This window comes from Phasianus colchicus, chromosome 3, assembly GCF_987193195.1.
Source record: "Phasianus colchicus chromosome 3, bPhaCol1.hap1.1, whole genome shotgun sequence".
Lineage (NCBI taxonomy): Eukaryota > Metazoa > Chordata > Aves > Galliformes > Phasianidae > Phasianus > Phasianus colchicus.
Window position 1 is genome coordinate 94993822 of NC_143438.1, and position 14239 is coordinate 95008060.

The 14239-nt window shown below is 53.0% G+C and overlaps 1 protein-coding gene across 33 annotated transcripts in view; it reads left to right on the forward strand.

Moving 5' to 3' along the window:
- The window catches only part of SCRIB (scribble planar cell polarity protein), a 121794-nt gene that overhangs the window by 76703 nt on the left and 30852 nt on the right, over positions 1-14239 (forward strand). For 12 of the 33 annotated variants that reach the window (XM_090138203.1, XM_090138204.1, XM_090138212.1 and 9 more), the window contains 4 exons: positions 907-966; positions 1868-1951; positions 9690-10091; positions 12370-12432. In XM_090138203.1, the coding sequence (XP_089994329.1) occupies positions 907-966; positions 1868-1951; positions 9690-10091; positions 12370-12432 (609 nt within the window). The remainder of the gene's footprint in view (positions 1-906; positions 967-1867; positions 1952-9689; positions 10092-12369; positions 12433-14239) is intronic. The other 21 variants (XM_090138218.1, XM_090138219.1, XM_090138220.1 and 18 more) reach the window with 7 other exon arrangements.

Consider the following 14239-nt stretch of genomic DNA (forward strand, 5'->3'; position numbering starts at 1 on the left):
AGCCTGAGAGCTGATGAGAACTCTCTCTGCTCTCCCTGTTCCTCAAGCTGCGTCCCATCCATCGGCCTTGTGCCCTCAGGACCCTCTGGGGGCTGCTGATGGAGAGAAGCAGTCAAAAGGGCTGAAATATGCTGTAGAGCAGAGCAATTACCTGCCTTCTGTCCACAGCCCCCGCTGTGCTGCAGAGGCTCTGGGCAAAAAGTGACAGAATATAAATGCACAGATGTAATTCGTCTTTAAATCGAGCAGCAGGCGTTATTTCTTTCCTCCCGCAGCTCTGAAGCTGCAGTGAGTTTGGTGGCTGGTGACTTTCATGACGTTCATGTGCTGCACTGAGTGCTGTGCTCACCCACTGGCTTTAAGCCCTCTGTACGATGGCCATCTCCGTAGCTCTGTGGCTGTGATGCTGTTAACAAGCATGTGATTTTTTAGGACTTTTTCCTCGATGACCACCAGCTTGTGCTCTGTAGATTTGTTTCTCTGTGCCCTGACAGCTTCCCCACTCCGTGCTCTGCCAGGATCCTTCTTGCAGCTCTAAGCAGCCTTCTCCCATCCCTCAGTGACGCTGCGTGGGGTTCAGCTCCACTTCCTCTCCCCTAGGAGTTGCCCTGCTGAGGATCTTAGAGCCACCTGCCCTCTTCCCTCCCCTGGTGACCCCCTGTCTTTATTTGTGTGGGCTGGCTGTTGCCATCAGTTTGCTGGCAGCGCCCAGCAGAACGCCAGCTTCTCCTTCCCCGGGCTCAAGCTCACGTGCTGATTTCTGCTCACCTCATCCCGACATCAGCCCTTTCCATACCCCTGTGTTCTCCCTCCGGAATGATTGCCCAGCATGCAGCTGACCTCTCTCCCTCTCTCTTTGCCTGCGCTGCTTGGATGCTGGTCTGGCTCTGTCCTGTGGCATGGAAGGAGTGGATGCGTAGGGAGCGGGAGGCGGCCACGCGGCAGCTTGAGGAGGAGGCTGCAGAGGTGAGGAGCGTGGTGGGAGGGATGGAGAGGTGGAGAGAAGAGGCAGAGCTGGGCCTCAGGGCTGGAGGAGCCCCCGAAAGTAGAGGCACTCGTTGCCCCTCTGCGTGTGTTCTCCTCACACCCCTGCAAAAAGCACAGCTTCAGCGTGCGGGGAGATAGCAGAGATTGAGAACTCTGTAACGTGGTTGAGGAAGGGATGGTGAAAAACAATGGCTAAAATGCGAAAGCAAATTAAAATAGGAAGTGATATCAGGCACGATTGTACAAACAGTGTGAGTTAATGCTGAAAATAGAGACCACAGAGGAATTGCGGATTGACTTTCTTAAATATAGAATCACGGAACATGCCGAGCTGGGAGGCTCCCATAAGGATCATCGAGTCCAATTCCTGTATCCCCAGCTCCAGACTGGAAATCTTTCTGGATTTGGTGAAAACTGATTGTATATATTTAGTATTCTTTTCTCTTTCTTACGAGGCCAGGCTGGATGTGGCTCTGTGCAGCCTGGGCTGCTGGTTGGTGACCCTGTGCACAGCAGGGGGTTGGAACTCAATGATCTTTGTGGTCCTTTTCAACCCAGGCCATTCTAGGGTTCTGTGGTTCTATGAGGGTGGATGTGTGCACTGCACAGGAGAAATGCTGAGGACCAGCATCCCGGCGTGGCTGTTCCCTGCAGCATTTCTCCAGGCCTGTCACTTTTCCCTGTGGCTGCGTTTGGAGCAGTGCCAGGTTCACATCCCAGCAGTGGGAGATTCCTGCAGCGTTCGGAGACAAAGCCTTGGCTGTGGTTAAGGGTGGTTTCCTTTTAATTGCTCTCTGCGGTTGCTGTAGCTGAATTCTGGCCTGATCTCTTCCTGGTATTTCTGTTTTGTTTTTTGCTTCTCCCCCTTCCCCCTCTCCAGAATGTCCCGAGTGAACCTTTGCGAATGGACTATCGGACCCTGGCTGCTTTGCCCAGCAGTGGCTCACAGAGAGTCAATCGCACTGTAAGTGATGGGTGCTCAGTGCACATCCCTGCTCCCTTCCCTGCCCTCTCCTCTGCCTGAGTGTGATGGTAGAGGTGCTCTGCAGAACTGTAGTGGACTTCAGGTGTCTGAAACGGGAGGAAGCTGCAGCAGAAAGATTAGAAGGAGAAAAGACAGGGGAGGTTTAGGTTGGATGTGAGGAGGAAGTTTTTCATGCAGAGGTGGTGAGGCAGTGGAACAGGTTGCCCAAGGAGGCTGTGGATGCCCCATCCCTGCAGGCATTGAAGGCCAGGCTGGATGTGGCTCTGGGCAGCCTGGGCTGCTGGTTGGTGACCTGCACACAGCAGGGGTTGGAACTGATGAGCATTGTGCTCCTTTGCAACACAGGCCATTCTGTGACTCTACAGTGATTCTATGATTATGGGTCCCTATGGCACCCTATGGATCCCTATGGCACCCTATGGGTCCTTATGGCATCCTATGGATTCCTGTGGCACCCTGTGGATCACTGTGGCTCACTATGGATCCTTATGGCACTCTATGGGTTCTCTGGGCAGCCTGGTCTGCTGGTTGGCACACAGTAGGTGGTTGGAATGAGATGATTGTTGTGGTCCTTTCCAACCCAGATCATTCTAGGATTCTGTGATTCTACGAAATGGTGAGAGCAGAGAGCCAAGTTGCTTCCCATTGCAGAAAGGGAAGTGACTTCTGTAGTTGCTCTGGTGCAGGAGATGATGTGAACAAGGCAGAAAGAACAGCCCAGCAGGAGGGAAGAACATACATGAATAAGGGGGTGGGGGCATCGGTGGGGAAAGAAGCAAGTACTGAAAGCTGCAGAAGCAGGAGGGGAAGATGATGCCAGGCACATAAGGCAACAATGCTCTGTGTGCAGAGAAAGCAAGGAGTGCAGGGCACTGGTACCAGAAGTTTTAAAGCAAGGTCTGGAACCCATCTAGAACTGCAAAAGGCGAAGCAGAAGTGGTTGCACATCCCACCTAGCACAGATGATGCCTTTGGCACTAGTGCTGCCCCTCTGCCCTCCTGCGTTGCCATCTCTGATACATGGTGGAAACTCAGCAAAGAGACAATCCTGGTTCCACAGATGGCACAGATGACAGCTATCTTTCCTTCCTGGGTTGTTTAAAATGTCACATCTCTGCCTCTGTTTCCTTTGTCTTCCCTGCATCACGCCTATTCTGCTCAGTTGCTGCCTGCTCCCTTCGAGCTTCGCATCCTCAGGCTTATCCCCAGTTCCTTTCCTGCTGTTACAGGAAGGACCAACCCTTTGCTGATGTCATCAGAGACAGAATCTCTCTTTGTTCTCCCATTGTTTCGGATCATCTCTTCTACCCATCTCTGTTTCATTCCATTGAGACAGCTCTTCTCTCGTATTTGTCTATCATCTCATGACTGTGTCGCCAGCTTTGCCTTACATCATTCCTCCCCTTCCTCCCAAACTTTGCCTTTTCTCTCCTGGCTGTCCACAAAGAAAAAAATACATATATTTCATCAGGAGAACATTTGAAGTATTTCCAGCATCTCTTCATGTAACTGAGTAGCTGGAAGCGAGGGGAGAGCCGTGCAAGCAGCTGTTCCTTTGTGAGCAGCCCAAGAGCTGAGCAGCATTTGGGAGCCTATGGTTGAGCCTGGGAGCGCCTGGCTCTGGAATGTGCAGCAGAGCACTGGAATGCTGCGTGTGGGGCAGCATCTATAAATGTCCCATCTCAGGGGAAGGGCCAATTAGTGCACATTTATCTTCTCCCAGCTGTCTTTTGCTCAGCCCTACCTTTGCTCTGTTTGAAAAAATCCCACCCGCTTTGATTGTGAGCTACAAGCTCCAATGACAGCGAGGTTCTGGTTGCACCCAGCCCATGTGCTGAAAGGTTCAAGCAGTCCAACCAGAAGAAAAGCATGCAGCTCATAGGGCTGGAGCACTTTCCAGTGAAGAGAGGCTGAGAGAGTTGGGGTCATCCAGCCTGGAGAAGAGAAAGTTCTGGGGGGACATCTTATAGCAGCCTTCCAGGACCTAAAAGGGCCTACAGGAAGCTGGAGAGGGACTTTGTACATGGATGTGTAGTGATAGGACAAGGGATAATAAAAGAAGGTAGGTTTAGGTTGGATATAAGGACAAATATCTTCACAGTGAAGATAATGAGGCCCTGGCACAGGCTGACCAGAGAAGTGTGAGTGCCCCACGTCTGGGGGTGCCCTGGGCAGGCTGGTCTGGCAGAAGTGCCCCTGCCATGGCACGAGGGTTGGAAGTAGATGATCTTTAAGGTCTCTTCAACCCAACCCACTCTGTGCTTTATGATCTTTAAGGACCCTTCCAACCCAACCCATTCTATCACAGAATCATTATAGAATCAGAAGGTTGGAAAGGACCTATGAGATCATCTAGTCCAACCGTCATGGTTTATGATTCTGTGATATGACCCTTCCAACCCAACCCATTCTGTGGTTTATAATCTTTAAGGACCCTTCCAACCCAACCCAACCCATTCTATGGTTTATAATCATTAAAGACCCTACCAACCCAACCCAACCCATTCTATGGTTTATAATCTTGAAGGACCCTTCCAACCCAAACCCATTCTATGGTTTATGATTCTGTGATATGACCTGTCCAACCAAACCCATTCTGTGGTTTATAATCTTTAAGGACCCTTCCAACCCAACCCATTCTGTGGTTTATAATCTTTAAGGACCCTTCCAACTCAAACCATTCTATGCTTTATGATCTTTAAGGACCCTTCCAACCCAAACCATTCTATGGTTTATGATTCTGTGATATGACCCATCCAACCCAACCCATTCTATGGTTTATAATCTGTAAGGACCCTTCCAACCCAAACCATTCTTGGCTCAAGTAGCAGGTTGTCTATCTACAAAAAACACGCCTCTATTAAGACGGCTGATGCCATTGCCCCATTCCCACAGTATTACTGTTTCTGTCTGTGCTTTGGCAGCTCTCACACCAAGCACTTTCTCCTCTAAGCTGTCTTGCGTATCTCCTGCTGCTGTCTGGTGCCCTTCAAGGCCGTGCAGAGCCGCTGTTCCCACTGCTGAGCAGAAGGATGTGCAGTTAGCTCAATCTCTGTCATGGCTCTGCTGTAGGTTGCAGTGGAATTTCTCATGGGGATGCCCAAAAGAACAGTGCCTGAAGAAGGGGCAGATGTTTGTCTCTCCTGGGTTAATCTGCTATGTTGGTTGTTCTGTGAGTAGGGGTCCTAAACATGGAACACATTTTGTGTTTGTGCAGTTTGTACAGCAGAAGAACTTCTGTGGAAAGCTGCATGAAAATTTGCAGGCGACACCAAGTTGGGAGGAAGTATTGATCTGCCAGAGGGGAGAGGGGCACTGCAGAGGGACCTGGACAGACTGGATCGATGGGCAGAGGTTAACAGCATGAGTTTCAATAGGGCCAAGTGTCGGGTCCTGCGTTTTGGTCACAACAACCCCAGGAAACCCTGCAGGCTTGGGGAGGAGTGGCTGAAAGCTGCCCGATGGAAAGGGAGCTGGGTGTGCTGATGGGCAGTGGGCTGAGTGTGAGCCAGCAGTGTGCCCTGGTGGCCAAGAAGGCCGATGGCATCCTGGCTGGGATGAGGAATGGTGAGCAGGGCTGGAAGTCGTCCTGCCCTGCACTCGGCATACCCAGACTGGGGCCCCATATCCCGAACTGGAGACCCAGTAAGTCAGACTGGGATCTCCGTAACTCGGACTGAGGACCCATATCCTGAACTGGAGACCCATAACCAAGATTGGTGACCCCATGGGACCCCCTAAATCAGATTGGGGACCCTATTATGCAGACTGGGGACCCATATCCCAGACTGAGGACCCCATAACTCAGACTGGAGACCCATAACCAAGACTGGGGACTCCATGAGTTCAGGTTGGATCTCCGGAGGAACTTCTCTAAGAAAGGGCTGCTGAGCAGTGCAGTGGCTGCCCAGGGAGGTGGTTGGGTCAGCATCCCTGGATGTGTTTAACAGCCGTCTGGATGTGGTGCTCAGGGCCGTGGTTTAGCAGAGGGCTGTTAGGGTTGGGGTCGGATGGTTGGGCTGTGGTTGGACTCGGTGATCTTTGAGGTCTTTTCCTACCTGGGCAGTTCTGTGATTCTATGAAAGCTCCTCTCACTGATGCCCTCTGCAGTGGCAGCTTCTCAGCACCGCGGTGTTTGCAGTACTGCAGTAGGAAGTCAGGACAATGCCATCACATCAACAAAGGAGCTGTTATAGTCTATCATTTTTCTGGATATTACAGGCTTGGAAGCTATACCCGTGAATGACTGTGCACTTACAGTCTCATTTTGCTTCCTGGACCATAGGAAATGAAGATGACTTTACATCTGTCAGTAACGGATCACCATTGTTAGTTAATAAATCTGTGCTTTCCAGTCCGAAGCTTTTGATTCCTGGCCCATGGTTCCCTCTCTGTAGCTGTTTGATTTCAGATTAAATTTGTCAGCATCCGAGGCAAAGCTGTGGGTCACAACTGCAAATGCATTTGTGTATTTGCTCAGAGGTCGCAGAGGATATTCCTGTTCTCTGTGCTGGAGTGCAGAGTGACAGAGCAAGGCTGGGAAAGGCACAATGCATTGCCAGGATTGTTGCCTCCCCAAAATAGAAATTGTTGCTCGTCTGGTAAAAATAGTCCGTGTGGAGCTGAGGGAGCAGAGCATCCTGCACTGGGACGCATGCAGTAGTGCTGGAGGTTAATGTGAGGAGTGGGTGAAGCTCAGCTCCAGTCATGTCCATCATCAGAACGGGACCTGGGGGTCCACCAGCCCTTGTGCAGCCTTGGGGAGATGCTCATCTCCGCAGTGCCCTGAAAGCAGCATTTACTTTTTTACCCTGTGAGCTTTGGTGCTGTGGGATCTCCAGGAATGAGTGATGATTGAGTGATATTTGTGCTGCCTGCTTGGCAAGGGGAAGCAGCGTCAGGGTGACGTGGCTGCTGGACGGCCAGCCCGCCTCATGCTGACATCCTTGTAGTGAGTGCATCCACAAAGGAGCAATGGATGTGAAAGCACTTTTAGCCTAATGTAGCTTTTGTATTAGGATCATTTCATGCAATCATAGAATGGCCTGGGTTGAAAAAGACCTCGAGGATCTCTGAGTTCCATCCCCCTGCTGTGTGCAGGTCACCAACCAGCAGCCCAGGCTGCCCAGAGCCACATCCAGCCTGGCCTCGAATGCCTGCAGGGCACTGTGGGAAAAGAAAGTGGGATTTTGGTGGGGAGGAGGGGGATTTTTCTGGTAGGAGCCCTTTGCATTGGGAAGGGACGCGGTACAATAGCAGGATTTCTGGGGGTAGCACCGACCTGGTGTCTGTAGAAATAGGATCTGAGCTGCATCCCTGCCATTCGCTGCATTGGGTTGGGGTGGGGGTGAGGGCTGGGGGAGGGAAGCAGGAATTCCTGAGCCTCTCAGCTGCCATTGTAAGCCAGCAGCCCACCCGGCCACCAGAGCTATTTTGGTGAGTGCTGCTGTGACACAGGAACTGGGGAATGTGCTCTGAGCTGAAAGGGTCTTTTCTGCTGCACCGCCGGCAGCTGGGAGGAGGAGGAGGAGGAGGAGGAGGAGGAGGCTGCAGCATTGTTCTCTCATTATCCCCACTTCACTGCTGAAGGCTTCCGTGGGGTAACAAACACTCTTTTATGGTTCTAAAGGAGAAAAGGTCAGTGCTTCGGGTTCCATCCAGCGTGTAAAGGGATCTGTGCTCTGTGCCCCACTGTTGGTGCTGTGAGTGTGCACAGAGATGAAACAGAGCAACGAGTGTGTGTGCGGATGGGGTGGATGTGCATGGAGAACAGTGATGTGGTGTGACTGCGTGGGAGCTCAGTGGAGCAAGAAGAGAGATTTGTGTTACTGTGTGTGCCGGGGGGTACGTGGAACTAAGCTGGGGGCAGACAGGTGGCGTTTGGCAGAGTGGTGGTGGAGCTGAGAAAGCTGCAGGAGGGGGGAGGCCATGTGCTGCCCTTGGGGTCGCTTTTGCTGGAGAGCAGCAGAGTTACTGAGCTGCTGAAATGCAAATAGGAGCGTAAGTGAGAACAGGGAGTGTGCACGAGGCTGCTGATATCAGTGTGCGTATTGCATGTATTGCATGCTGACAGCAAAGTGTGTCCCTCTCTGCTCTGCTCTCGTGAGGCCCCGTCTGCAGCACTGCGTCCAGGGCTGGAGCCCCCAGGACAAGAAGGACAGGGAGCTGTTGGAGAGGGGCCAGAGGAGCCACAGAGATGAGCAGGGCTGCAGCACCTCCGTACAAAGACAGGCTGAGGGAGCTGGGCTTGTTCAGCATGGAGAAGAGAAGCTGCGGGGTGAATCATTGCAGCCTTCAGCACCTCAAGGGAGCCTACAGACAGCAGGGGAGTCAGCTCTTGGGAAGGGGAGATGGCAGCAGGACAAGGGAATGGCTGGAATTGAGGGAGGGCGGATTTCAGTTGGATGTGAGGGGGAAGTTGTTTGCTGTGAGAGCGGTGAGGTGCTGGAACAGCTGCCCAGAGAGGCTGTGGGTGCCCCGTCCATCCCTGGAGGTGTTCAGGGCCAGGTTGGATGGGGCCCTGGGCAGCCTGGGCTGCTGTGAGATGTGGAGGTTGGTGGCCCTGCGTGTGGTGGGGGTTGGAGCTTCGTGATCCTTGAGGTCCCTTCCAACCCAACCATTCTGTGATTCTGTAGTGGATTTCCAGCTACGTTCAAAGAAACAAATCAGCTATGAACAAAACTAGCAGAGAGCCTGACCTCTAAAGGAAAACTGCTGCAGCTCTGTTCAGAAGCCAGTGGCTCTTTTGCAGCTGAATAACCCCAAGGGCTTCCACGAACTTAGCTAAAAGTTTTTTCTTCTCTGCTATGAGGAAAGGCTGAGGGAGCTGGGCTCGTTTAGCCTGGAGAAGAGAAGGCTGCAGGGAGACCTGATGGTGGCCTCCAGTGCTTGGAGGGAGCGGATAAACAGGAGGGGAACGGCTGTGTGTGAGGGTGGTGGTGATGGGACGAGGGGAATGGCTTTAAAGTGAGCCAGGGGAGGTTTGGGTTGGCTGTGAGGAGGAAGTTTTTCATCCAGAGGTGGTGAGGCAGTGGAACAGGTTGCCCAAGGAGGCTGTGGATGCCCCATCCCTGCAGGCATCCAAGGCCAGGCTGGATGTGGCTCTGGGCAGCCTGGGCTGCTGGTTGGTGACCTGCACACAGCAGGGGTTGGAACTGATGAGCATTGTGCTCCTTTGCAACCCAGGCCATTCTGTGACTCGACAGTGATTCTATGATTATGGGTCCCTGTGGCACCCTATGGATCACTGTGGCACCCTGTAGGTTCTCTGTGCAGCCTGGTCTGCTGGTTGGCGACCCTGCACACAGCAGGGGGTTGGAACCAGGTGAGCATTTGATGCCCCATCCCTGGAGGTGTTCAAGGCCAGGTTGGATGGGGCCCTGGGCAGCCTGGTCTAGCATTAGGTGGGATGGTTGGTGGCCCTGTGTATGGCAGGGGGGTTGGAGATTCATGATCCTTGAGGTCCCTTCCAACCATGGCAATTCTGTGATTCTGTGAGCATTGTGCTCCTTTGCAGCCCAGGCCATGCTGGGGTTCTGTGGTTGTATGAAGTGGCACTTGGGTCACAGGACTGGTGATGGAGTAGAAGCTGGGATGGTGCTGTGGGCATTACTTCTGGAATTCCTCTCTCCCCTGTCCTCCTGCTCTCTTTTTATTTCTCTTCCTCTCCTTTTCCCTCCTCTCTTTATGTCTTTCTGACCCTTCTGTTTCCTCACAGCCCGTTCATTGCGATAGGGCTGCAGGGTCTGAGCACACTATGCAGTCCCTGCCGGTGGCACAGGACAGCCAGGACTGCTCCCCAGCAGCAGCAGCAGCAGCAGCAGCCCTGACCACCAGATGCGAGCCTGGCCCTCCCCAGGACCCCGCGTCGCCCTGCCGGCGCACGTGTGGGGCAGAAAAACCCCCTGTAGACGAACGGGATCCCAACCACTGCTCCCCAACCCGGGAGCCGGAGGCACCGGAGCAAGAGTGCATGATCGACTCGCAGCCCATCCTCTTCAGCGAGAACCCCTTCGTGGTGGCCAACAGGAGGGGGAAGGCGGCGGGCAAAGCCTGCCTGGGGGGCCCCCCGCTGGGCTATGGCAGGGAGGGAGTGCTGAAGACCAACCTTTACTCCAAGGCAAGGGTTCTGACGGCGTGCAGCATGCGGGTCGCGCAGGAGCCAAGCGGCTCCTACTAAACCACGGGGCGTGCAAAGGCAGCACGAGGCCTGGGCTGCTCCCACCTAACGCACGTGATGTGTTGTGTGCTGACTGACTGCGGTCGTCCTCCGGCACTAACCGACCAGCTGTGCATGTGCCCTGTGCTGGGGGGCCGAGGTGAGGGGCTGGGGAGGAGCTCCTGTGGTCGTGGGCAGCCTGCAGGAGCAGCAGTGTTGCCGTGGTTCCGTGGGAGCGGGGAGATGTGGGGAGATGGTGGGAATGGTGTGATGGGTGTCCGTGGGCTCCAGCAAGCACGGATGTTTTTTGTCTGGGCTGCATTGAAAATGGGGTGGCAGCAGGGACAGGGAGGTGATCGTCCCTCTCTGCTCTGCTCTTGGGAGGCCCCGTCTGCAGCACTGCGTCCAGGGCTGGAGCCCCCAGCACAAGAAGGACAGGGAGCTGCTGGAGAGGGGCCAGAGGAGCCACAGAGATGAGCAGGGCTGCAGCACCTCCACTATGAGGACAGGCTGAGGGAACTGGGCTCGTTCAGCATGGAGAAGAGAAGGCTGCAGGGAGACCTGATGGTGGCCTCCAGTGCTTGGAGGGAGCGGATAAACAGGAGGGGAACGGCTGTGTGTGAGGGTGGTGGTGATGGGACGAGGGGAATGGCTTTAAAGTGAGCCAGGGGAGGTTTGGGTTGGATGTGAGGAGGAAGTTTTTCATGCAGAGGTGGTGAGGCAGTGGAACAGGTTGCCCAAGGAGGCTGTGGATGCCCCATCCCTGCAGGCATCCAAGGCCAGGCTGGATGTGGCTCTGGGCAGCCTGGGCTGCTGGTTGGTGACCTGCACACAGCAGGGGTTGGAACTGATGAGCATTGTGCTCCTTTGCAACCCAGGCCATTCTGTGACTCGACAGTGATTCTATGATTATGGGTCCCTATGGCACCCTATGGATCCCTATAGCACCCTATGGATCACCATGGCTCACTATGGATCTTTATGGCCAGGTTGGATGGGGCCCTGGGCAGCCTGGGCTGCTGTGAAATGTGGAGGTTGGTGGTCCTGCATTGGTGGGGGTTGGAGCTTCGTGATCCTTGAGGTCCCTTCCAACCCTGGCCGTTCTATGGAAAGTCAAAGTCTGTGCTATGGACACCATTGATGCATATCTAGATTTACAGTCAGTGGTCAGAAAAGGCAGATTTAACCCAGATCCAGCGATCGGGTGTGGATCAGGGTGTGCCTGTGACAGTTAGCTTAAGCTAATCTGCTTCCACACTGCTGTCAGAAAAGACCAATTCCCATCATCTGTTCTCCCGTGCGCTGGCAGCAGAGCTGTGTCAGGTGGGTGAGGGAGCTGAAGGGCTTTCTTTGTAGGATGAGGTCTTTGCAGAGCAGCACGGCACCCTCCTCGGTGGGTGGATGAGCAGCACATGGAGGCTTTGGGCAGAGGATGACGGAGCCCAGCAGAGCGGCATGGAAGTGGTGGGGTTGAGACTGCCGTGTGCTGTCCCTGAGGTGTGAGGAAGGAGCAGGTATTTTCTTTTGTCCGGTGTAAGCCTTAGATTACATCCCCTGGCTTGGGATGTAAAAATAAATACCGTTGCCCACAGCTGATCCAGGTCACACTAACGGGATTCACTGCTGCATGAGTATAATAATTAATAATTGCAAAACCCGTAGATTTGCTTCAAAATTTGCTTTGGGTTGAAATCCCAAAGGACCCATTTCCACTTTTAGGCATCTAAAATGCTTTTTAATGGTGTTCCTTAACCAGCATGACGATTATTGGGACTCTGCCCTTGTGATGCTGCTGTGGGGGTTCCTGCAGAAGGGATGAATCCCTCCTGTGCTCTGCCCTGCTCTGCAGCTGCAGGCCAGCTGCAATGGATACGGCTCTGAAAGAGTCTCCTTTTGGTCACGAGTGGCTTTAGTTGCTCCAGGACATGAAGTTTGCCTCGTGCTGGGGGAGGGGATTCCCAGAAATCCTTACAAGGCAGAAGTCTCAGCCTGATGTAGTTGGCTGTGCAAGGTGTTCGGATGTGAGCTCTGATGTTTCATGCAATCCTCTTGCTGTTTCCAGTGCTTTTTGCAGTGTGACATCTGCCACTGGGCCAACACTGCCTGCCTCCTTGTGGTGAAGTGGTCCATAGTTCCTTCATTCTGCACATCAGAACTGTCTCCTGGTCTCGCTGCAGACAGAGATGTGTGGAAGTTGCTGCTGCACAGTAATTCTCAAGCTTTGTCTTCTCTCTTGCAGGCTCCTGAGTCGGGGACGGGAAATTCAAGGCGAGAAACCCCCTATTCTCCCAGTAACCAGCAGGTGAGGCTGCACATAAGGCAGGCGATGGGGAGGAGGCAGGTGTGCTTCCAGGGCAGCAACGGGCAGAAGGAGCTGAGGATAATTCCTTTATTTGAGAATCATTCCTGTATTTGTCAGGGGGAAGTTGTTTGCTGTGAGAGCGGTGAGGTGCTGGAACAGCTGCCCAGAGAGGCTGTGGATGCCCCGTCCATCCCTGGAGGTGTTCAGGGCCAGGTTGGATGGGGCCCTGGGCAGCCTGGTCCAGCATTAAATGAGGAGGTTGGTGGCCCTGCCTGTGGTGGGGGGTTGGAGCTTCACCATCCTTCAGGTCCCTTCCAACCCAACCATTCTGTGATTCTGTGATTCCGTATTTGGGAGTGACACCTTTGTGATGGAGAAATATCCTTTCCAGGATGCATCTGGAGAGCAAGGGAAGGAGCTCTTCTCTTTCAGAATGTTTCCGAGACCCAGGATTTAAGTAGTTGGTCATAAACTTGCTCTGAGGATTAATTATCAGAGTAATTAATGAGCAGGGGAGTATCTAAGATGACTACAAAGTGGTCGTTGTCTGTTTTGAGAATGGCTTCACCTGTGCCTCACACACAGAATGGCCTGGGTTGGAAGGGACCTGAAGGATCACGAAACCCCAACCCCTCCCTTCCTTCCTTTGCCTCGTGTTGAATTCTGTACATCAGAAAAAGTGGGGAAGTGAAAGTTTGGAGAAACCTCAGCTCTGTAAACCACTGCTGCTCAGCCTCCCACAGTGATCCCTGTTCTGTCGGTGGCTCTGCCAGCAGCTCACATGGGGCTCTTCAGAAGAGAACCAAAGGGCCCTGTGCACACACTTATGGGCTGACCTGCCCCCCAGGGACTGATTTTCTTTCTCTCTGAATTTTTAGCTTTTGTCTTGAAAATTTCTTGTAATTTTTGGTTTGTTTTTGTCAGCATTCCCTATTTTCACTAGCTCTTCTTATTACTCATACAAACTGTGAACTTTTGCTTTCCATCTCATGAAGCCTTGATTTCAGTGTTTATCCCGTGGCAGTGGGTTTCACAAATCAGTTGAGCCTTTTGAAGTGAAATACTCTGAAGTGGGCATTGAAATTTTCCCTTCACAGACATTACAGGATTGCATTATGAGCTGTAATGAAGGGAGAATTGTGCTGTGTGCTCCGTCCTCGGTTATTTTGCATCCATTGGGAGTGTGGCTGCTCTGCAACTATTGGGACCAAACAGTTCTGGCAGTTACCTGGTCTTTGGTTGAGCCATTCCAGCAATCTGAGCTTGACAGAATTGAACTGCTTTTTTGGCTCAGTTAATTTTGAAGCAGCTCGGTGAGGTGAATTGCATCATCTTGGGGCGAGAGGACCGTTAACACTGACAGCAGTGAGAGTCTGGAATAAGAAACAGCAGAGCTGTAATGGGCAGTAGTTCACTCCGTTCACTCTGTCCACTGGCCAGGCTGGATGTGGCTCTGGGCAGCCTGGGCTGCTGGTTGGTGACCCTGCACACAGCAGGGGTTGGAACTGATGAGCATTGTGCTCCTTTGCAACCCAGGCCATTCTGTGACTCTACAGTGATTCTATGATTATGGGTCCCTATGGCACCCTATGGATCCCTGTGGCACCCTGTGGATCCCTGTGACACCCTATGGATCACTGTGGCTCACTATGGATCTTTATGGCACCCTGTGGGTTCTCTGTGCAGCCTGGGCTGCTGGTTGGTGACCTGCACACAGCAGGGGTTGGAACTGATGAGCATTGTGCTCCTTTGCAACACAGGCTGTTCTATGATTCTGTGATTCTGTGAGCCTTAAGAATCATTTCAA